Source organism: Notamacropus eugenii, chromosome 5 (assembly GCF_028372415.1).
Source record: "Notamacropus eugenii isolate mMacEug1 chromosome 5, mMacEug1.pri_v2, whole genome shotgun sequence".
NCBI lineage: Eukaryota > Metazoa > Chordata > Mammalia > Diprotodontia > Macropodidae > Notamacropus > Notamacropus eugenii.
Window position 1 is genome coordinate 456,106,264 of NC_092876.1, and position 25,537 is coordinate 456,131,800.

The following is a 25,537-nucleotide window of genomic DNA, read 5'->3' on the forward strand; positions in this document are numbered from 1 at the left end:
CAGCAGCCCCCCAACTTCTGGAAGGTGGGACTGCACCAAGTCCGGTGGATTCCACTCTCTTGTCTCCTGCGGCCAGTCTGAGCTACGCGAAGCCTTTTCTAGTCAGGGCATGGCTCACCTGTGCTAGGAGAGTAGGAGGGGGGCAACTTCCAGACTTAGATGAAAGCGATCCGGACTGTGAAGGGCGCTTGCCAACTCTGGTAATCGATAGTGGAGGCAGCTACTCCGGTGACTGGAGCCTGAGCTGATTCGTTTGCTTGGGATGCGTTTGGGGGTGTGGGACTTGTTCTCGGTTTACCCATTCTCTCAGCCTGCTCCCCTTTGCATGATGCACCATGAGTTACTTTCTGTCCTACTGCAAAGCTCACGGAGGAGCCATCCTCACCCACTACCAGGCCCTACGAGATGAAGGCTTCCTGTGCGACGTGAAGCTGGAGGCCCAAGGCAGCGAATTCCCGGCGCACCGGTCTCTGCTGGCGTGCTCCAGCGACTACTTTAAAGCTCTATTCAAGAGCTACACTCAGGAGTCTCGGGCTCCCGTCATCCACCTGCAGGTGCCCTCGGCCACCGGTCTGCAGCGCCTCCTGGACTTCATCTACACTGCCTGGCTGCCGCTGTCCATGGACACGCTGGAAGACACGCTGGAGGCCGCCAGCTACCTGCAGGTGAGCGAGGCCGTGGGCCTGTGCAGCCGTTACTTGGTGCGTCACCTGGGCCTGGAGAACTGTTGCTTCGTGGCCAACCTCGCCACCCGCTTTGGCCTGGCTGACACGCTGTCAGCGGCCGAAAGCTTCGTCGGACGCCACATGAGAGAGCTGCTGGACAGGGGCCCCGAGGCTGCGGGGCTTCTGGAGCTCAACCCGGGCTCGCTGAAGGCGGTGCTGGGCTCCCCAGACGTGCCATACGTGGCTGAGGACCGTCTACTGAGCCTGGCGCTGAGCTGGCTGCTGCAGGCTCCCGCGGCCGAACGCCTGCCGCACTGCTCCAGTCTGCTGGAACGCATCCGCTTCGGCATGGTGCCCCCCGAGGTGCTTCGTCGGGTCTATTCTGGCTCGGGCCTCTGCCTTCCCCCCCGGGTGAAGGGCCTAATTATCCAGGCTATCAACTACCACACAGCCACCTCCCGCCAGCCCCTAATGCAGAGCGAGCAGACGAGCTGCAGGAGCCCCCAGACTCGCATCTTACTGGTCGGGGGGCGCCGGGCCAAGGAGACAGTGAGTCAGGGTGCTGAAGATGCTCAGATCCCTCGAGGAGAGGAGAGAGGCGATGTCGACGAAGCTGCAGACGAGCAAGATGAGCAGGAGGTGCAACCCCAGGAAGAGGAGGAATGGGAGCTGACCCAAGACGTAGTCTCCTTCGACGTGTACAACCACCGCTGGCGCAGCCTCACCAGGCTGCCCACCCCATTGCAGGGGCACTGCGTGTGCACTCTAGGCAACTTCCTTTACGTGCTGGGAGGGGAGAGTCCCGCAGGCAGCCCAGCTTCTCTTTCTCCTACCGTTCCCCTGGAGGTCACGGCCCAGGTGCACCGCTATGACGCGCACTTCCACGTGTGGGCACCCATGCCTGCCATGCAAAAGGCTCGAGCCCACTTCTGGTGCGGGGCTGTGGGAGACAAGCTCTTAGCCGTCGGGGGTGTGGGTGCCGACGGGGCCGCCCTGGCCTCTGTGGAAGTGTACGACTTGGGCCGAGATCGCTGGACAGCGGCCGAGGAGTTGCCACAGCCGGTGTACGGTCACGCTGGGGCTGTAGGGGCCTGTGGCACCGTGTATATATCCGGGGGCAAGCTCGGAGGGCGGCCGGAGAATGGAGGTTTGGAGCGCGGTGGCAGCATCCGCGATGTGTACGCCCTCACCCCACAGCAGAAGGTGTGGAGTAATAGGGCACCAATGAGCATCGCCCGCTTTGGGCACCACATGGCTACGCTGCGCGGCGCTGTGTTTGCTTTTCTGGGGCGCTATGAACTCTTCTCAGAGATTGAGCGCTACGATCCCGGCGCAGATCAGTGGACTCGGCTGCGGCCCTTGCTCTATGACCGCTTCTGCTATGGGCTAGCCGTGGTGGAAGAGACCGCACTTCTGCTAGGTGGGCTCAAGTGGCAAGATTCCAGGCAAGTGCCCACCCGCAACGTGGTAGGCTATGATTTGGACCTCGACTGCTGGGAGGAAATTGGTTGCGACATGCCCCAGGCTTGGAGCGGCCTCAAGTGCGCAGTGTTGCAAGTATCAAAAGAAGAGGAAGAGGAAAGGGTGGAAAAGATAAAGAAAGTGGAAACACAGGCTGAGGTGCATTAAATCATGCTCCTCTCATTTCCGAACTTGGTTATGATGACGCAGTTATGAGAATGGGTGTTCCTGACTAGCACAGTGTCCCCAAAATCATATTCTTTTTCTTCCAGTACATCTCTAAAATCTTATGAGATTTCAGGGACAAAGAACTAAACTGAAGACAGTTTGGCAGAGTGGGAGTAAAGGAGAAGACAGAAAAGGGGAAAGATGTAATTCAGATCCAGCAGTCTGATTTCTTGGAGGAATATAACTGGGTTAGCGCAGAAGTTATCTTCTTTTATTTAAAAAATACCCTATCACTTAAAATTGAGTTTTACTAGCTATTAAATGGATTAAATTTGTGCCAAAGCTAAAGAAACAAAATAAAAAGCTAAGCCACTTAAGTGTTGGAAAATGTTAACAATAATAGATTCTAGAGGATGGTATTATTCTAGCAAATAGTTGAGTGAGACAGTCCTCATTAAACAGCAAAAAACTGCTGGAAGGAGAACTGTGATTTTGCCATATCATAATTATAATTGTAGTTATACCCTATTTAATTTTTATGCAAATATTGAACTGAGAGACAAAATTTTTGGGAAAGTAACTTTTGTGGCATGACCTTTGCATAGGGTTTTTTGGTTTTTAAATTTTCTGGCATGGTTTTAGATAGAATTTTGGTATCACCAATGCATGAGTAACCAGTGCTCACAATGAAGAGGTTTAGGATGGGGGTCTAACAGTAAATAAAGTATTTTCTGTATCCATCTTCTTTAAATGAAAGCTCTCCAGATATACCCCATGTTCTTTTTGTAAAAACAAAACAAAACAAAACAAAAAACTGACTTATTTTCTCTTCTTTCACACCTCCTGCCCCTATCCTGGGAGTGAGGGAGCTACATACATAGTAAGGTGAAGGTTTACTTTTGTGCAAAATGAACTGGGAAATCCAGTTTTTAAAGGTCTCAGAGAGAATACTTGTTTAAACTAAACAGGCTTGGGCCACCCACAGCATAACATTTAGAACACTTAATATAGCAGGATGACTACATGACTAAGTTACAAAGGTATGAAATGTGTAAAAGTTTTATATTAATAAATTAAGAGCTTTATAAATATTCCTCTGAAAGCTGCATTTGTTCTGACTTTTTTTCTACAGTGCTCTCTCTTCCCTTCCAGGCTCTGTGTTAATACAGCACCTGCAGTAGGCGCTTACTAAGTGTTTGTAGAAATGAGTAGTGAGACTAGCACTTGATATACTATTCAAGAAGGCATCACAATGAATGGTGCACGCTTTCATGCCAGGCTACCCATGAGTGTTTTAAATGTATAAAGGTTTAATTTTTTACCTGCTAACCAAGGTAAAGTTTAGGCAGAAAAACTGTTACATAGCAACAGACCTAGACCTTTCCTTTAATTGCCTGGTGGCCTCATGATACCACCTGTCCTATGTTCATTATCCATCCATTGCTGTCAAGTATTTTTACGGATATATTTGTATGTTTTTGGTCCATTAAACAACAGGCCTTTAAATGCTTGTTAGAAGAGCACGCTTCATTTCAGGACAAGCATTTTTTTAAAACTAAATGTACAAATCCACAAATTTAATGTGTCAGTGTCAATACTCATGCAATAAGTAAATGTTTTTTTTCTTTTTTTTACAAGTAGATTCTTTTTAAATGACAAAAATAATACACTGGACCTCAAATCCTAGCTCATATGAACATTAAGATGTGATTCCTCATCCATTTTGATTATATATAGAAGTACCGAAAATGGGCTGCAGAAAGGCCACTTTCCCTGTACAATTGTGCAAAGTCTGCAGAACAATAGCAATTCTAATGTCATTTTTAAAGCAAACAAAAGAAGGTTCCCTGTGTAGCTTTCACTTCCTCTTCCACAGCGAGGATAATCACTCGAAAGTATCTGAGCTCTTCAAGATTAAAGTACATTCACTGAGCTTAACAGGCTACAGTAATAAAGCTGATTAAAAGTAGATCTCAAGATAGACAGTCATGGGGAGGGGGCGACCCCTCCTCTGAAAATTTAAATTATGCAGCCAGACACTGAGAAGCAGTACAATCATCGTCATGCTGAGATCACGTTCAAAAACAAGTTAATAATTATAAATAGATGAAGAGGAGTTTCCCCACATACACACTCCATTTTATAGAACAGTTCAAGAATATAAGTAAAATGTCCATTGTTTTCTCACACATGTAACTCACTGGAACATTTCTGAATAGACATACCCTTTTGCCCCACGCAGAGTACATCTTAAATTGTTTTTCCTCAATATTCCCCAAATTTTTAATAATCCAAACTTTAACTCATCAGCTATTTTTGCTTCTTTGTCTCTAAATATGATTACTTAGTTTAATTCATAGATGAGGAAAACAAGTAAGCTAACTGTAAAATTTATTTATTGAATTTATACTTGCTGATTTTTTTAAAAATTGCAGTTCCAAAATGTGAGGTTGGTGTTATTTGTGTAGCTGCCTTATTGGGTGAGTTAAATCTGTTGAAAAAAAAATCAATACTCAGATTCCTATACACTCTCACAGCATCCCATCATTAGAAAAATAAAGAAAGATTTAAACCAAGAAAAAATAAAGCAGCTATCTCTTTGATTTTGGTCTTTTTTTGTTTTTTTACAAAAAAAAAAAATCAAAACAAAACAAAACCTTACAAAACTTTCCCCTGATATACCATTTAGTGTTCCCGTAGATTTGCAATGATAACAATTTCATTATCTAGCTTTCAAAAATTAATTAACTATTAAGACATGGATATCTGATACCTGAACTTTTCTTACAGCAATGATTTTCAATTCTGCTTAGTTCTCTTTCATACTAACCTACATTTCACAAAAATAAAACTACAGCATTAAACTTTGTGCAGTGTTTAAGAAAATTCTTAGCACATTTTAATAAATATAAAAGATTTATGTTCTCCCCACAACATGTCTGCATCTGAAAAATGTGATTCGATTCTAAAGTTTAGTTTCATATAAAATTAACTTAAAGGGACAGGAAAGGTCCAATAGTAAACTGTCTTCAGGATTTACTACTTGAGGTCTTTCTGTCTCCACAGCTATTTGCAAAAATTAATTTTAAATTATTAAAGACGGTTTATTTTGCACAAGGTAAACACAAGCCGAGCACTGATCGCATATAAAATATACAAATGTTCATTAAAGACAGTGATATCATGAGGTTTACTTCATATAGTTTAGCAACATTAAAATATAATTTACCAAGTTTTCCACACATGAATATAAAAACTACCTTATGCACTTGTTCAAAGGACAGGAGGGTGCCAGATGGTGTGAAGACAAGATGCCTACACATGCGTTTCAATGTATGAATGGGTATGCACTAGAGAGGATATAAGTACATCTACTTCAGAAGAAACACTTAATGGGTCATTTGGGGTGCTTTTTTGACAGATATCCAAGAAGAGGTCAAGGTACATCTCTTTCCACTCTTGAAAGTCTTTAGATGTCAAATCTGGATTGTCTAGAACTTTATCTATGATGGCTACTTCTCCTTCTCTAGCCTGAAAAAAAATAGCATAGTTAATACCATATTCCACTGAAAACTTTAGGTTAGCATTTCAAGTTCTTCTGTTGTCTACATTATGATAATTAAGTAGTTACCTTTTCATATTAATGACTTTGATCTACTTCCTATTAATTCATTTCTTAATCCTAGTCATCAAAACAAGCTGTGTCTATATAACCTTCTTCTGAACTTATTCTAATAAATTCTACTTCTCTACAGGTCCACCTCAACCTAGTTTGTCTTGTCTTCTAGTCTATTTCCTTTATTTCTGTTAGCAGTTTCTGCTGGGGGGAACTGACTGACTGAAATACTGAACAACAACAACCTCCCCTCCCACTCTCTCCTAATACATACTTCCCATTATCAACAAATTCTTCTTTTTGTTTTCTTCTTCTTAATTTTATCTGAGAGACTTCACAATTTCTTCAATCCATCGGTGACCACTTTTCCTACTACTCACCTACATTTATAGTCAGACGAATTTGGCAGGTTTTTTTTCTTCCTGATGCCGCTTTCAGACCTTTTCTCTGTTTCCATGCCTTAATAATCCTTCCTCTTTTGAGGTCCATGCAATCTATTTGTAACACTTTCCAGCTTTGTTGCTATCATCCACCAGTAATTTCCAGGTTATTTACTCAACTTTGTCCATGACTTTAGTACTTGACTCGGATTTCTCTCCACCCCTTTCCCTTTGACATTTTCATGTTGACCACTGCTTCAATATTCATGTTGATAACCATATCCTGACTATATTGACCCTTACTTGTCTCATCAGTAACAATCTCCTTCACCCCACTTTAGTCATAGGCCATTAGTCATACCTTAAACCTCACTCACCATCTCTCAAAATTGTTCTATATTGGAGATCCTGAATTTTGAAATTCTATTCTGCAACCACAATCTCTTATTTTTCCACTGATCTCAGTATTTTTATTCACACTAACAAACTTCCATGGCTCCCGATTACCTCACTTAGTCTTTCGTAATCTGACCTCTTCCTTCCTTTCCAGTTTTCACATACCTTATTCCTTTCTACATATTCTACAATCTAGTGACTCTGGACCTTTCCTGTTTCTTGCACACAGCCACTCCATCTTCCAACTCTGAGTATTTTCAGCAGCTGCGCCCCATGCCTGGTATATTCTCCTCCCTCAACTCTGTCTCCTAACTTCGCTTGAGTTTCAACCAAAGTTCCACCTTTTTCAAGAAGGTTTTCCCAGAGCTTCTTAATCTTAGTTCCTTCCCTCTGAGGTTACCCTCAATTTAGTATATGTCTATCTCTATCCTATGAGCAATTAGGGATGGATATATGTTTGAGAGCTTGGGGGAAGCTAGATGACTACTGTGGATAAAGTGCTAGGTCTGGAGTCAGAAAGACTCATTTTCCTGAGTTCAAATATGGCCTCAGACAATTACTAGCTGTGTGACCCTGGACAAGTCACTTAACCTTGTTTGCCTCAGTTTCCTCATCTGTAAAAGGAGCTGGATAAGGAAATGGCAAACCACTCCAGTATCTTTGCCAAGAAAATCCCATGACCAGCATTGGGATGCTATGGTCTTCAAGGTTATGAGGAGTCAGACATGAATGAACAACACAAGCTGCTAAGTGGTGCTAGAGAAAGTTCTAAACTTAAGCTGATTTTACCTAATAACAATTTATTGTTCTAACCCTTCAGAATTGCTTTCCAGTGCCATTTACTCTTTTTGACTTGCTATATTCTTCATAAAAACTGCTCCAAATAATTACTTCTCTCCTCAAGCTCTCAAATGTGTTTACTTGTGTCTGGCTCTGCTCTCAAACATATATTCATTCCTTAGGATTTTGGCAGATGACTTAGCTTTCTGTTAAGACTGGAGCCATCTAACACACATTACCAAAAGTCCTACACTCCAGGCATCAAAATTTAGTATCACTACTCTCTCTTGTCTCTTTCTATCAGAAAGGAACTTTTTCTACCACTCACTAAAGCCAGTTTCTACATTTGGTCATTATTCCCATTACTTTTCATCTGGCTTATTGTAATAGCCTCCCAACATGTCTGCCTGCCTCTAGTCAATCCTTCAGACTACTGCTAGATTCATTTGTTTCATGTATAGATCTAGTCATGCCATTCTTTTACTCAAAAAATATCTTCACAGTTATTTGACTAAGGTAAAAAAATATCAACTCTGGACCTAGGGTCAGACCTGAGTCTCAGACACTTACTAACTATGTGACCTTGGACAAGTCACTTAACTGCTGTCTGTCACAGTTTCCTCCCCTGAAAGTGGGGATAATAATAGCACTTATGTCTCTGGGTTGTTATGAGGATCAAATGACATAATATTGTCAAAGCATTTTGCAAACCTTGAAGCATCATATAAAGGTAACTACTTTTATTCTTATACCTTAATCAACTCTGTCATAATTATAGCACATGGAATATTTATCTTAGGAAATGAAAACACTTAGAAAAAACAGGCTCTGTATTTTGTGCAAATTTTTATATTACTCTCTGTTTCTCACCTACAGCTAAGTCACAAAGGATTTGCCTTCTCTCTGAGATATTAATGAAAAGTTAGGATGTTATTTTCTCCTCCCAATACAATTATTGTACTTAGAGAATAGCAGGGCCATGCTTTTCTTTTCCCACTCTTTCACAATGGTTTCCCATGCTCCCAAAACAAAGTTAAAGTCAAAAAACGAAAACATTTTGTTTTGAATTTTTACACCATGCTAGAACAATTCATTTCTTGTTCAAGAATGAACTTTGAAATAGGATTTTTCTCCTCTGCTTGCACATCCTACCTTTAAAGTGCTTTTTAGAATTCGCAGCCTATGCAGTTTTTCATTCACTATTGGATCACTACACCTTTTTATGAAAGATTTCTTGTATTCCAGCTTGGTTGAAATTCGGTGTTCCCCCAGAGGTGACAAACTGGCTCTCTCCAATGCCTTGTACAAATCTTGCAATGAGTCAGCTAGGTTTTCTTCTCCTATTTCATCTGCAATTTTCAAAAAAGAAAATGAAGAAAATATTAGCTGTCATTTGATACATTAAACCAAACCAAAACCTACTTCATTCTTTGTTTACTTTTAAAATCAAAATGGATTATTTCTATCTAAATCTGAAAACTACATCAGCAAACTACATGGAAAGCATGTTAGTACCAGTCACAAAACTGCAAATAGCTGGCTAAATGAGATAAAAAAGTATTATAGGAAAAGTTTTATTATCAGGAGGGAAATGCCCTGACTAATCAAATATTCTGATAAGTATTATAAATTTAGATCTGACCTTCAGAGGTCATCTTGTTTCACTCTTGCTATTTAAAAGATAAGGAAATCAAGGCCTGGCAATCTGAAATGACTTCCCAGGAAGTTAGGGAGTCACCTGTAGAGCTGGGATGCAAACACAAATCCTTGACCTACAGGTCCAGCACTCTTTCCACCATCTCATTCTGCCTCTCAAGAGAGGGTTTTGATTTGTACATACTTGCTGACAATTCTCAATGACTTCAAGTACAACATAATGTATGAATTAATCATTTTTGATGATTCAGAATGCACTTCAACATTCATATGCCTTGAGTCACTATTATGGAGATTAATTGTCATTATAATGAGATTAGATGTGCTGGTTAATAGAATTTACTGAGAAAAAATGTCTTTCTCTAGAATTCATAGCAGCTATTGTTGGTACTTGTGAGTTATCTTTTACTTGCAATAAATCTTCCAAGAGAACAGTAAGAAAAATTATAGAATGTCATGTTACTCTTATAGAAAGTGGCAAAATTACCATAAAATATAATAGTAAATATACATGTCATGGCTCCAAATTGAAAGAAAAAACAAAATGGAACTTGGTAAGAATTAAATCAAAATGCTAACAGAAAGAAAGGTTTTTGTAGAGAATGATTCCTTCCTTCCTTCTTTCCTACTTTCCTTCTTTCCTACTTTCCTTCCTCCCTCCCTCTCTCCCTCTCTCCCTCCTTCCCTTCCTTCCTTCCTTCCTTCCTTCCTTCCTTCCTTCCTTCCTTCCTTCCTTCCTTCCTTCCTTCCTTCCTTCCTTCCTTCCTCTCAATTTTAGAGTTAGATGCAGGAAAGACTCTCCCAATCTATTTCTCATTTTCCTTTTATCATTGAAATCTGCCAGGATTCTAAGGTGCTTCTATCAATTATAAGGAACACACACACACACACACACACACACACACACACACATTTGTCTAGAATAGAAAGTTGTATAGTGAGGTGAAATCAAATTTAAAAAAAAATTATCATTATTACCACACTAGAGAATCCTAATAATTTTGGTCTGTGAAAGCAGAATTCAGTGCTTTCTGTGCCCTTTTAAAATCTGTATCTTTGTGCCTGATGTGCTGACAGTTTATTGTTTAGTGATGCCACTTGTAATTGCTTCACTAGGGACCTTTCTACATAGCTTTCAGAAAGCTCCTCAACTGTTCCAGGATGTGTTTGAATTTGACATGCAGTAGTAGATTTTAATGTGAGAAACCCCAAGAATGAAAGGTAGGAGAAAGTAGGAGATGCCAAGACATGATATTTTCACAATCATATTTATATTGTCTTAGCTTAAAATGATGGATGTCTTTCAGAATTAAAGAAGAGCTCCTTATGAATTTCACATTCCACTCTTTTACTGAGGGCAACATGTTCCAACAAGTGTGATCTTAGTCACTCAGAGCTATCATTCCTCCATTAGGAATTTCTTGAGGTGACCAGCACATTGCATTAGTATCATTGAACAGAAGTTGGCTGTTATTTCCTGACATTTATTAAGCAGCCAAGGGACAGCACTGCACATGGACCAAGGGGCTGCCTTTGAGGCAGAAAGACTGGGTGCAAGTCCTATGTGATAGGTCCACTAGATAGGTCACTTAATATTTCAGTGCCCCCAGGCAACTCTCAGATTAATTAGAGATGAGTTCCTGATCTGCACTGGTGAAGGGAGTTTCTTGCATTGATGGAATCACAGGTCTGCACCTGAAAGAAAATAAAATAAATGTAAGGGGGCACCATCAGGGAAGTTTCTCATAGAATATGGACAAACTCCATGGTAGTTGTGGGAGGAGGGGAGATATTCTCATCAAAATGATGATGATCATTTTGGTTCACCCTTCTCCCCACACAAATACCCACAATGTGCTTACTGTTTTCTACAAGTGAATATTCACTTTTTAAATACTGGGTTAGGCTTAATTCCTAATGCTACTTTCTGATGTGAAGTTACAAATCTCTATTACAAGTCCTTGTTCTTTTAATTCTCTCTCAGCTCAATGTCTTTTAGCAGCATGGAATGGGATGAGTGAATGGATTACCCTGAAAGATAGGAAGCCTCACACACTAATAAGATGGTAGTGATTTGACTGCATGAATAGTTTGGAAGGCACAAGCAGTCACAAGGGAGATAAAGTAAAAGCAGAGTTCTAGAAGCTGGGACAAATTTAAAGAATAACGAAGGTGATAGGACAGAGAAGAGATATGACTCCATTTCATAAACTCATAGCCCAGCCAAGGACTCTAAAATTATTGAGTCACTCCAGACTCTTGTCTCCAGGCAAGAGCTAAAAGCTAAGAAAACTGGGCAAATAAATTTCATGCCAGATTTTTAGAGTTAGACACAGGAGAGAGGCTTACCAGATGTGAATTATAGTAGTTAAGACACAGGGTGGCATGCTCTATTATTAACTTTTCAACTCCAGAAAAGAGGTGAAGGGGAGAATGATTCAGATTATAGTTTTAAGATTTAAAGGAGGTTGGAGTATTTTTGTGGTATAATTTTTTATTTCCTTATAGTTCTGATTTATATTACCTAACAATGTCAATGAGTCTCTATTTTGTCTTAAAAACATTTTAACCTAGACTGTTTTTCTCATTTTCTAAATAATGGAGACTATTAAGGCTGATTCTGCATTTTATAAGTTGTTAATATAATTTTAGATGCATTAAGGGGTCTATGTAGCAATTCTGTTGCACAAATAACAAAACAAATGTTTTTTTTCTCTTTTCAAAGAAAAAAAAGACTGCAACTAGACAAGAGCATCAATCAATGAGGAGTTTTTGACAGCTGTCTAGAATATTAACTTTTCTCTTGTCAGCACATTTAAACAGAGCATCAGTAGACAGAAAATGAACATACTTTACAGTGTAGTAGTAGCACAGCACATACCTTTCCTATCAGTGATTATTAATGTCCCCACCTCCAAAACACACACACACACACACACACACACACACACACACAATACAACAAGCAAGAGAATACTATCACGAAGCAAGCAGGATGGATTATATTGCCAGGCTACAACAAAATGAAACCCAATAGCCAGCCGTCACCATTCTGGACTAGACAAGGGATAGATTTCTCTTATATTTTAAAGAGAATTCAGAGCCACAATAGGATCTTATCTATTGCATTCAACAACTAGAACACAACACAAAACTCAACATTCAAAACAGAACAGACCTTCATTTTCCATTATTTTAATTTAGTTCCTTTGCCCTTTGCTGGATGGATACCAGTTAAGCCAAGTTCTGCAAATGTTGAAACAACAAATACTGGAACACCTTTATTTTCCTCTTCCTTTTTTCCTTCTTCTCATTTTTCCTCTTCTGGCTTCTTTCTCTTAAAAATCTTTCCTTTTTTTTCTTCTCTTAAACCCATTAGTTGGCACTGGGGCTTGCTTAGCGCTGATAAAATGACCTGGTGAGGTTTGCTTTCCTGAAGACTTAGATTCTAAATGGGCCATATGTGTTGTTGCATCTTGGCTTAGAACTAGCTCTTGGAAACATCACTGAGGGTTTTAAAGAGCCAATAAATTGTAAACAAGCATATTGGACTCATAGCTATGCCGTTTTCATGTATTCATTTATGATATAATGGATTTTTTACCCATCTCTCACTTTTCCCCCTGATTATCTAAGCTCCAAGTGGAAAGGATTATTCTTGCGTATATTGAAAATGTGTAAGCCAGGCCAGTGGCAGTTGGCTTTTTGTGTTTTTTGTTTGGAAAGAGGACAGATAAAGTTCTCTCTGTCCTATAAAATTTGTAGCAATGACAATAGGGCTTATGGTGAACTCACTGATTATTTGTTTGCTGTGTCATGGAAATTCGTTTCTGAGGGCAAATGTCCTGTAGCAGGTGCTAGAGGTGAAAAGGCAAGACTAGTATTTGTTGCCTCATCTATATTCCATTTATTCTGAATGGGATGAGCTTGGAAAAGTTTCTTTTTTTGGACCTGAAGTTTGGATATGTTTTCACGGTTGCAAGTAGCAAAGAAAAACTCATGGGAAAGGATAGCTAAGTTTAAAATAAAAGGAAATTCTAAAGAGTAGATTGGAATTTGAGCAAATTGCTTATTGACATTGTGACACTTTTCTCAAATAGGAAAAGATCTTTGATTGGTTCCATTTCTTCTACACCAAAATATGAACTGGATAATGATAATGTTCTCTCTCTATCTTTGTATCTTTCCATTTTATTCTCCTCATATGGGAAGTGTAAGCTCCACAATAGTATGTGTAGTTTGTGTGGTTATTCAATTGCATCTTTTTTATTCTGATTTGCTGTAGTGGCATTTGTTTAACTTTGGTGAAAAATAATAAGAGGAGAGAAAGAGAAAATGAAAATCTAAGTTTGCATCTGAATTTCTCCCCCCTCCTGAAAATTCTATTGCAAGGTAAGAAGTAAGCTATGAGAATTCACATTAAAATTTATAAAGAAAAGTGCACTCTGCAGATGAGGTCAAATTTGTAGCCAAAGAAAGAGCTGACTGGTTGTGGGTTTTTTGGGAGGGGAGGTTAGAAAGAAATCTGGACAATCAAGACAACTAAAATTTAGTCATTTTCTGTGAACCCTCGGGCAAAAAATAAAATATGGATTCCGAAACAATGACTGACAACTGTTTATGTTCAGGCATGAGGAGGAGATAATGTTCATTTAAGGTAGAAGATAGTGTTTATTTTTTAAGAAATTGGTTATGTAGCTGTGGAAACAATTGTTTCATCAGAAAGCGAGCTATATTCCAAGACTTGCTATAAGCACATGTGTTTGGAAAAGGTTAAATGACACATGGCAGGATGCTGCACATAGCAGCATTAGTCATCAAACAAATTTGGGAGGCTTTCATACTTATATAAAAAGCAGCTTCTTTTAAGTCTCATAGATGTATCTCTCTCCACTGCATGAAGAATACTTATCCTTTTCTTTCACAAAGAACAAGACGTTTTTGCAGGAGGTTGGTGCCAACTTACTGATGTCACCCTGTGTAAAAGCCTATTGCTATTGGTGGTGACATCAGTCTTACATAAGGAGTTTTCCTGCACTTCAGTGAGGGTAGTAGAAAGTTTTTATGATCACAGATTTAGTTCTATTATCTGATTTTATATATGTGTAAACTGAGGCCCATCGATGTAAAGTGACTCACCACAGGGCATGCACAAGTAATCAATAACTGAGCCAGGACTTAAAAATCCAGATCCTTTGATCATCAATCCAAAATACTCTTCACTGTGTGATCTGAGAACACACTGGATCTTATTTATGTTTCTCAAATCACTACTCAGTGTTCAAATTAAACACCAACTATTTTTTCAGAATTCTTATGCAGTTAAATGAACAATCACTACAGAATATGTACAAAAATGGAGGGTGTGGGATAGAGTAATGGAAAGGCTACCAAAGCAGGTATTTAGGGGTCCTCTGTTTGTGTAGTCTAATGTGAGGGAGACAGCATTGTGAGATATATCTTCCTGCTGCACTATGAAACAGAGGACCTAAGTTTGAATACCAGCTTTTTTACTTTCTACCTGTGGAATTTGGGGCAAATCACTTACCACCAGAGTTCCATTTTTTCACCTGTAAAATGAAGAGGCTGGACTAAATGACCTCTTGTAAGATGAGTTTTGGCTTTGTCACTATGTGACCTTGGGCAAGTCACTGGTTAAAAATCTAAGACTCAGTTTCCTCATCTGTAAAATGAGGGAGTTAGACTCAATGGAATCTCTAATTCTATGATTCCAGAATCTCTTCTCCATAGTGATAAAAAATACCTTAACATAGGTGTGCAAAAAAGGAAAACATCCAGAGGAGATAAAATTGGTTTGACCCTATTGCCATATAATGTCAATATGTAAGTTTCTTCTGGCCACAGGCAAAAGTTATTATATGTACTATTAATTAATGTTGTTCAAAATGGTAGTTAAAGATGATTGAAGATTCTTGCCTCTGCATATAGTGCCTTATTCCATTTCTTGCATATAGTAGGTACTCCAATATATTTTTTTCTAATGAATAAATAAATGAAGGAAGGAAGGGATATTTGGACCCTAATTTAGTTTTAGAGCAACTTCATTACTATTTGTTAATGAAGTCTAATGAAAATCATATAATGTACTTACTATGTTTTCAGCCTTTTAGAATGGCTTTAATATTGGATCTTCTAGATTTCTAAATCTTTGTTCATAGAGAATTTATGTATCGCCCCAAGTTCACATGCAAAAACAATAGATGTTTTGTTGGACACTGCCTTCACCAGCAATCAAAAGACTTGAGAATATGGGGAAACTTGATCAGTTGTAAGAACATCTATCTCTTAGGCAGATTATCTATGAAAGAATATTGCTCTGCAAATAAATAGCAATGGTTATATTTGGAAATTAATATGGAGACTCTGCTCCTTAATCAGGAAAAACTATCCAGATCATGAAATTTTAAGCTATGGTTAAACTGTGGCGCCCATTCCAAGTCAATTTCATTGATGCAAAATACCAACAAAAAGGCACTTTTGATGAATTTCCACATCAATACGCAATATATTTAAAATATGTTAAAGAAATATATTAAAATTAGCAATAGCTGGAAGGCAGGTTGATGTGATTTTATTCACAACACAAATTTCATCTGTGATAAGGATATTTTAATTTTCTATAGGAAGGAAATTACCATCAAATATATTTGGCATACTATTAAGCTATCTAAAATGATTAGATACCAATTGGTCATACATTTTTATTTTTATATAATATATATTTTTACAGATATTAACATTATTCAATACCACACACTGCGGTGACAGGAAGAAAAAACATTTCAAAATACAATTTTAAATTATCTGTCCATAACACAGTATGAAATATCCAGTAATTAGCATTGAAACTATTATGGTATATCTATATTCAACTAACTAAAAGGAATTCCACATTCACTACAGAAGAGAGAGAGAGAGAGAGAGAGAGAGAGAGAGAGAGAGAGAGAGAGAGAGAGAGAGAGAGAGAGAGAGGCTAATATTGAGCTACAGAGTGCCCATCACAAAATAGTAAATAATAACATCTGAATCTAGCTTGAATGACATCCAGACAAAATACTGGTCTGAAAAACAAAATTATAGCCCTATGGAGTCCAAGTATCTTATAGCTAACCCCTTATATTTGTCCTATGAGTCAACAACACTTCCATACAAGTCCCAGAAGATAAGGAGGAACTGCAGATCTCATCTGAGGGATCTAATAAAGCCCAGCATGTGGAAACTTCATCAGTGTCATCTAAGTCAGTCTCCGTTATTTCAGAATATGCATGATAAAATATTAGACATATTAAGTCATAGAACAGGCTGTGTATACCTTGCCATGGTAGATTACATAATTTAGGATGATACAACAAATCAACTTTTTATAATTTTTAAAAAAATGCAAAACACAATTATACAGGATTTTGTTCCTCCACTTTTCCTGACAGAAGATAGTGAAGAGTCCACAAAAAAGCCAGAATTTTATAGTTACCAAAGCTGATCCCTCTTTATTTCCTCAGTGTCAGGAAAATACATAGAAGTGTTACCAATCTGGAGCCCTTGCCCTGTTACAACCCCTTTCCCCTTCTGTTCTCCCATAGAAATGGCAGTTTTCAGCTACTGTCCTCCATCTTGCTTGGCTTTGATTTTATGCCTAAGTCCCAGTGTAGAAAGGACGTATTCTTCATAAGATTGCTCTGCCCCTTTAAAATCCCTTTCTGGAGGCCCCAAATGTAGACGTTTGATAGTCTAAACTTATAAAAGTCTGTTTTCTGTTAGAAACATCAAAGAAGGACTTATTAAGTTTTCGGAACGGAGGCCATTAAGTTGCTTGCAAGCGGTTGAAGTTGAGTCTGCGCCGTGTCAACTCTCTCCGATCTAAATTCTCTAAACTTTAGCTTATCAATCTGTGAGTCCATTGGGTTCAGTGCCAAGAGAAGTGGATCCGATTGGGCATGGAGAGGTTCTATCAACTCTCGCAGTGTATTAGCCTAATATGATAAAGCAGTGATACAATATGATGAAAGACCTGCGAGTGCTGTCATTTTCATATCATATTAGTATTGTATTAGAAATAGTCATGCAAAACGGATAAAAGAGAAAATAGCAAAATTTGGAAAGACTTTTCTATGGTTTTTAGTACCATAAGTTCCTCCCTGGTTGCATGCAAGTCTACTTATGACCCGAAAAGGGCAAAAATGTCTATCTTGGGTATATAAAAAGGTAATCCAAGGCAGGTAAATCTTTCAACAATCTTGATTTTATTTTTAAAATCCATATTTTAAAAAAGTACAGCTTTTATAAGTGATCAATCATAATAATGAATTGAACTGCATTTCTTTCCTCCACGAAATTATGCCTGAGCTCTATAAATTCAATAATGATACGAAGTTATTTGGCTCATTTTGGCATCCAGTTACCTAAGGAGTGTCATTCTCAGGTAGCCTACTCTCTCAGTTCCTAATCTATGAGGTAGTAGAAAAGTTGGCCAAAAAGAAGCTCCCTCATTTTGGTTCTCCCAGCAAAGTCATGTACTTCAACATAAGAGGTTAGAGGTCCAAGTTCTGAAGAAAGTCCAGCAGTAATAGAGGAAGAATAACTGAAAGTGATTTCATAATTGATCAGAAACCATATTACCTGGGGCAAGGGTATCTTTACCTGGGGAAAGAGACACTATAGAATTGGATTAGTTAAGGAACAGGAATCATTTTTGTTAGAATATACTGTGGTTCCTTCTATCTAGTCCAGGAGTGGGGAACCTGTGGCCTCAAGGTCAAGGCTGTAAGTTCCCCAATCCTGATTTCTAGTCTATACTAATATGGCTTTTGAGAAACACCATTTCTGGCCAAGGATTGATTTAAACTCTATAGCATTTTGTAATGCCTATCAAGTCACATGATGAAGTAGAGTAATGTGGCCATGTGAAGGAGAAACTAATAATGAGAGAACAGCAGAACATATAAATGCGAAGAACTAAAGGAAAGCCTTCTTACAATTGTCTTTGGGAAATGGAGAAATATTTCCTAAAGCACCAAGTGACTAGAAAATATTAAAAAACACAATTCAGAAATTAGAAGGATTAATTTTTATTGATTGTATAATCTTTTTTTGTTGTTGTTTGGGAAAAAGTTTTTAGAGAATATGAAATGACAACTTCATTTTTTTTCAGAATAAAGATGATGTGCCAAGAATTTTTAATTTGGGTAAAATTAGACAAAAGAAAATATTTCATACATTTAGATCACATAAAAGTATGTCTATTCTTTAACAAATATTTTATAGGTCCTGGACCAGTTAATGAAGTCTAATCATTAAATGGAATCACCATGTAGCAGACAGAATTTTGGATTTTTAGTCAGGTAATCCTGGGTTCAAATTCTGCCTCACTACCGGTGAGTCCTGATTAAGTCATTTACCCTCTCTGGATACTCAGCATCCTTATCTTTTAAAAGGGATAACATATAAACTAATAGTATTACTTATGCCAGGTATAATTATTATGCTAGCTGAGCTAATTGCAAAAATAAAGTTTCTGATTTAGAAACTGGTGTGTCCAAAAATTTGTAAGTCAGTTTTTTGGAACTTAGTCCTCAGTTCTCCATACAAACAATGTTATAAATGGTGGTTAGCTTTCCGGAATCACCCATACAAGTCAGTTTAATGATAAATGTGTTTGAAATCAATTACCAATAACTCTCATTGTATCTAACTTCAATTTTTAACACTTTCTATAGAAAACAACCACAGTAACAACATTGTTGTGTACATATGCAACCAACTTGTACTTTGGTAAGGGACATGTGTGTGAATGGGTCCATACCATAAAAGGTGACATTCCATCTTTATATATAGTAATGAAAATGCAGTATAGTTTTGCCTGTAGTAGCAATGTCCTAAGATGTGATGTCAACTGCTTGAAAGTCTTTACCTTTTTATTTATTTCTGTATGTTTTAGTATGTTAGGGTCTCCATAGCTTACTATGTTTCCTTTATACATTCCTTTTGGTCTTTCTAAGTAAGTCTCACTCTGCTCACTCCTGGGCAAGGGACTTAAGGGTTCTAGGCTTCAGTTTCCCCATCTGTAAAATACAGAGGTTGGACTAGACAACTTTTGCTTTTTTTCAGTTCTAAATCTATTATCCTGTAAATTAAAGTGGAAAGGGTTCTCCATCCTGATAAAATAACTTATATGTCCACTGATTGACTTTTTCCCTTTGATTGATTAATGAATGGCCTTTGATGTAAAATAATGGCTTATCCTACACGCTATATAATACAAAAATAATTTTCCAACCTTTCAAGCAACCAGATTTTGCAGTATCAACAATACAAGCATGGCAACCCAAAGATAATCGATCACTGCATTGTAACTAAGAATGATTCCTATTTGATAAGCTTTAGGAGCAATAATGAACACGGAGAAATAGCTAGTCTGGCTGAATTAGAATAGCACCCTCGATCCCCTATAACAGTTATCTGGTTTCTTCAAAATGGAATGATGGATCTGGATTTACTATTATGCTAAGGCACATTCGTACTCCTACTACCAGCAATAATTTGTGAAACGCACATAAAAAAAAATGGAGCCATTTTTCCAAAACAGTTTTCTGAGAATCAAGAAGTTGAATCTATATAGGATATTAGAAAGTCTATTTATGTTTTGTATTATATTTTTAAAATTCTGCCTCATTAAAGACCATCAAGCAATGAATCATCATGTAAGTGCCAATACAAATGGTTATTAGATGTGCAGACAGCTTAGTAATAAAGAATACATCCCTAGTAGTCTTGTCAGGAATATCTGCTGATTTCTAGGTGGGGAAAGACCTTTTAATTGTACAGGAAAAGCCTTGAGGGAGGGGGGTGGTGAGAAAGGTCCTTACAAAATGCATTTGTGCGAATTTACAAGAGATAGGGGATGAAAAAGCAGCAATTATAGATCAGAAACATCAGCTAAAGAGAACATGGGACTGAATGCTAAAGAGATGAGGGAAAAAGCAGATAAACTCAGTCTTACCTCTTAAAAGAAATAGTGGGAAACACATGGCAGAAGCCAAGAAAAGATTTCTACAAGTGCATGGCAAGAGGGAACAGTAACTAATAGGTGAGCCACTTACTAATTCTATCAATCCATAGTTCTTAGAGAGGTGAGATTATTCTGGTTCAGTACAAGTGAGGGGAGAACAAGGGAAAATGAATCCAGAGTGTGTTCGATCCAACTTGTACAGAGTCGAGAGAGCCTATTGTTAAATTTTCAGTCTGAGTACTTATATCTCAGAAACCCATAATGGCTACAAATTGAGGCTTGATTTATTGTTCAGCAGATTTTCTGGACTTAAGAAAGTGTTAATAATAATAATGTGGATTAAATTAAAAGTGTTTGCATATACATATATTTCTATCTCCCCCAGCCTGGTTGTTAAACATTTACCAGCACATCCTTATCTCATTCTATGCAGATTGCTTGAGTTCAGAAGGAGTGCAGTAGAAGGCCCAGGGAATGAAGTCATCATTAGACTGGAGGTCTGATGACTTCGAGCTAAAAATAATAATTTTTTGTAAACTGATACTTATATAATGAGTGCCTTGGTGGCTCAGTGGATAGATTGCTGGACCTGGAGTCAGGAAGATTCATCTTCCCCAGTTCAAATCATACTAGCTGTGTGACCCTGGGAAAATCATTTAACTTTTAGTTTCTCATCTGTAAAATGGGCTGGAGAAGAAAATGGCAAACCATTTCAGTATTTCTACCAAGAAAACCCCATATAGGATCACAGACAATTGGATACAACTGAACCAACTCAACAACGATTAAGTGCTTTACATCCATTATCCCATTTGAGCTTCACAAGGCACCTGCTTGGTACCCACTGCCAGTCTCTTTCCCTTTTATGGGGAGGGAAGTGCAGATGAGTAGATAATGATGAGTGGATAGTCAAACTGATTGTCATTGAAAAGTAATGACAAAAATAGCTAATATTTATGTAAACACTATGTACCAGGCATTATGCTAAGTGCATTATGATTATCATCATCCCATTTGATTTTCGCAACAACCCTGGCAGCTAGGTACTATTATTACCCCCTTTTTAGATGAAGAAACTGAGGCAAGCAAAAGTTAAGTGACTTGCCCACGGTCACACAGCTACTAAGTGTCCATCGCCATATTTGAACTCAGGTCTTCCTAACTCCAGACTCTGTGTTCCACTGAATGAGTCACCTTGCTACTTTCATAGGCAGTAGAAGAATTCAATCTTTCCATTAAAAAAAGTAATTTAAGAGATTCATTTAGTAGGGAATTTACTTCATGAATGTGTAATTTCATACTTTCATCCCCATTTAAACAATAGTTTTTCTGACGTCTAAAACCACACTGCTGGATCTAAACAATTGTTGTTGTGTGTGTCCTTTGCTCTTGGTCAAGATGATGACATGACTTGCAGCTGATTCATTGAATGGGTGTATCTCACTCCAAGTGAGAATTCCATAAGACCTTAGCTGGATTTAAACAAAACATATTTTGGGAAGGGTGCAGGTTGGTGGCACAGTGGAGAGAGTGATGGGCTCTATCTCATTTTCCTGAGTTCAAATCCTGCCTTAGACGCTTACTAGATGGGTGACCCTGGGCAAGTCACTTCACTCTGCTTGCCTTAGTTTCTTCATATGTAAAATAAGCTGCAGAAGGAAATGGAAAACCACTCTAGTATCTCTGCCAAGAAAATGCCAAATAGGATCACAAGTCGAACACGATTGAAACGACTCAATGACAAGAAATAAAATTGGTATAAAGTTCTAGGTTAAATTAGTGCCAGAACTAAAGCTTTTATTCACATTGTATTATTCTAGCTACTTTCCTTTACTTAAAAAAAAGTCAAGTTAAAAAAAAGTCATAAAAAAGTCTGCCCTAAAACATTCTTCAAATTAAAGGATTGTCAGAGTAGTAGGGGTACTGGGGGTAGGGGTAGACAAGATCTTTTATATTTTAAAGGCATAGTATCAAATAATAATCACACAAGGATTCTACTGATCCTCTATAGGAAATACTTAAGCATATCCAATTTTTGTTAAGGTTAAGTAGACATTACAAATCCCAGCATGCTCATTTAAAATAGAAGATTTTTCTTTTCTTCTGTTGTTTCTTCTGTAGATTTCAGACATATATCATTTATTTATTCCTTCATTTTAGAAGATTTAGGGAATTGAGTATATATAGTGTATAAGTATCATGACAGCTCTTCTACTAAAAATGTGCTTTATTATAAAAAGATATTGATTTCATTTGGTGGTGATTTTCCTGGCATATAGTATCAGGAAAGAGCCATGTTTGAAATTCAGGTCACTTTAAGAAATACCTATTTAAATGCATGTCCTGTGCCCTTTAGAGCAAGGTTTTCCAATAGAAAATTTAAATATCTAAATCAGCTTCTAGAAATCAAATATCTTATATCTTAGCCTGTCCTAAATCTTTCATCATCATGTCCACAAAGTGATGTAGCTTGTCTAGGAACTAAATTTGTCAACAAAGAAGCTATTTATATGTATATAGACCTATGTATGTCTATATACACACACACACATAAACACACATAAATGCATTGTGAAATATACATATAAAGAGACACATAGATTTACACATAACCCCATATATATGGAGTGTCCCCAAAATCTTAGGGGTTTAAAGCCATTTAAAACTACTCTAAGACTTTTGAGACTATATATATATGTATATATATATGTGTGTGTGTATACATACATATACATATATATACACATATACACATATGCGTGCAAAAAAAAAAGACTTGCTAAAATGTAGCCCTTCTTGGAATGTTCTATGTTCTCTTTATTTTCTAGATATTGTTTTAGTTTTAAAAGGCTATTTTAAAGGTATCATTTCCAATTGATTGGACCAGCATTTATCTTGGTATATCCAGAAGCGCCATGATATTGTGACAAGATTAATGAATGAGGAGATAGAAGTCTTTGTGACTTTGGACAATACATGACCCCTCTGAGCCTGTGTCATTAATAAAATAGGGCAATATTCCTTGACCCCACCCCCACACTCTGACAGTGCTGTTGTGTGAAGATTCAGTGATTAATGCAGTGTACACAAAGTGCATGGCAACCATAAAGCGGTATACAACAGTGAGTTATTATTTCTGCTTTCCTCCTGTGACCTTGGGTAAGTACTTAATCTGTCTGGGCTAGTTTCTGCATTCATAAAAACCAGGGGTTGAATAAATGACTTTAAAATCCCTTCCAGCTCTAACATTCTCTGATTTTATAAGAAGTACAAAACAAAACATTTTTTCTTGGAATTACATTAGCATGTCAGAGTTAATAATAATGATGATAGCCAGCATTTACATAATGCTTTGAGGTTTATAAGGTGTTTTATAAGTATTATCTAATTTGATTCTCACAACAGCCCTAGGACAGAGGTGCTGTTATCGTCCACATGTTACAGGGGAGGAAACTGAGGCAGAGAGGGATTTAAGTGACTTGTTTAGAGTTTCAACTAGTGCATGTCTGAGGCTGGATTTGAACTCAGGTCTTTCTGACTCCAGCTCTAACATTCTATCTACTGGGATCTTAGGGATTTAGAGAAGAAAAAGCCCTTAAAAGATTATCTGGTTAAAACCATTACACAAGTGAGGAAACTGAGTCCCAAAGAGTTGAAGTGACTTTCCCAAGGTCATACAGTGGAGGAGTTAGGACTTAAAACACAATTCTCATTTCAAGTCCAGTGGTTTACCACCATTGTAAATACTGAGAGGTGTAACTATTCTGGGGTAGTTAGGTGGCGCCATAGTGCATAGAATGGGGGGCTTGGAGGTAGGAGGACTCATCTTTCTGAATTCAAATTTGACTTTAGATGCTTACTAGCTGTGTGACCCTGGGCAGGTCATTTAACCCTGTTTGCCTCAGTTTCCTCATTTGTAAAATGAGCTGGAGAAGGAAACGATAACTCTCTCCTGCATCTTTCCAACGAAACCTCAAATGGAGTCATAAAGAGTTGGACAAGATTGAACAACCACAAAAGAGCTGTTTATTTAAGTATTTCAGAGTATATGAGTGTGCATACCCTTAGATAATTAGAGTCTAAAAAGTGCTGTGAAACTGAGTTCTACAATTAATGTGGGCTATTAGTTTTCCTTTTCAAATTAAAGCAATATATATTACATACACCTTTACACATATACACATAAACACATATATACTATTTACATAAATATACGCACATATAAATGTACATTATGTATGATTTATACTATATGTACACACACACATATTATACACATGGGCAGTAAGACCCTATTATTGTGCTTGTGAATCACAGAGTTGAAAGAGGGAAAACTTCCTTGTATGGAAATGAAACCGTGGTAGCTTCTCAAAATGTGAAGAATTCTAAATGGTTTGCAGCTGTTACATTTCAGGGCCAATTCAGGACTTTGGCAACTGAATGGGCACCTACCGTCCACTCTGAAGCAAACACATTATTCTTGACTCATCTGCCGGCAGAGGAATGTGTGACCACCCTCAGAGGGTAGATAAGTTAGATTTTGGAGAAATATGACTTCTACAATGAAGTCTGTAATTTTTAAGATGTTAGAAGGTTCATTTGAAAGCAATTCACCACATACAAGATAAAAATGGTTGCAGGGAATATTGTATCTCATATAGAGGGAAAAAAATGGAGCTTGCTTCTTTGAATGGTAAATAAGTGAGATAGGTATCTATAGAAGTATATTTGCATTCTTCATAAATATGCATGCATTTTCCAAGGATTTCAAAAGTTGTCTAAGATTTAATAGATAAATCTTAGGCAGTTGCCTGGTAGCTTATATAAGTTAAAATGGCTTGCCCAAAATCGTATAACCAATAACTCTAAGATGCAGGATCTGAGCTTAAATCTTTGTGGTTCTAAGCCTGGCACTCTCATATTATTTCCCCTCCTCTATTTATAAATATGTAACTTAAAAATATAAAGGTTCTTTATTTCATTTTATCTCTGTTGATAATATTAAATAATTGAACCAAACACTATTCACTCGTTCAGTCGTGTCCAATTTTTTCGGATCCCATTTGAGATTTTCTTGGCAAAGATATTGGAGTAATTTATTTTCTTCTCCATCTCATTTTCAGATGAGGAAACTGAGGCATTAAGTGACTTGCCCAGGGTCACACAACTAGTAAATGTCTGAGGCCGGATTTGAACTCAGGAAGATGAGTCATCAAGCTGCCCCTCACTAAGTGAGCAAACTGATTTGATTTCAAGACTTTTTTTTTTTGTACTACAGTAATGAACAAACATGCCTTCTCTGTTAATTATATAGATTTTCCTATTTCAAAAAATCATAGATTTCAAGCTGGAAGGGACGTTGAAGCTCATTTAGTCTAACTGCCTTATT

General features: G+C 37.9%; 2 protein-coding genes across 15 annotated transcripts in view; one reads left to right on the top strand and one right to left on the bottom strand.

Moving 5' to 3' along the window:
• Nucleotides 1–206: 206 nt before the first annotated feature.
• KLHL34 (kelch like family member 34) lies at nt 207–3,956 on the top strand. The gene has a single exon (XM_072615304.1). The coding sequence runs from the start codon at nt 336–338 to the stop codon at nt 2,292–2,294; it is 1,959 nt and encodes a 652-aa protein (XP_072471405.1). The 5' UTR covers nt 207–335; the 3' UTR covers nt 2,295–3,956.
• Nucleotides 3,957–5,199: 1,243 nt separating this feature from the next.
• The window catches only part of CNKSR2 (connector enhancer of kinase suppressor of Ras 2), a 327,007-nt gene continuing 306,669 nt past the window's right edge, over nt 5,200–25,537 (bottom strand). For 13 of the 14 annotated variants that reach the window (XM_072615299.1, XM_072615298.1, XM_072615297.1 and 10 more), the window contains 2 exons: nt 8,619–8,815; nt 5,200–5,825 (listed from right to left, as the gene is read on the bottom strand). In XM_072615299.1, the coding sequence (XP_072471400.1) occupies nt 5,610–5,825; nt 8,619–8,815 (413 nt within the window). In that variant the 3' untranslated portion in view covers nt 5,200–5,609. Of the gene's footprint in view, nt 5,826–8,618; nt 8,816–15,830; nt 17,114–25,537 lie in introns of those variants that run through there. The other variant, XM_072615300.1, reaches the window with a different exon arrangement.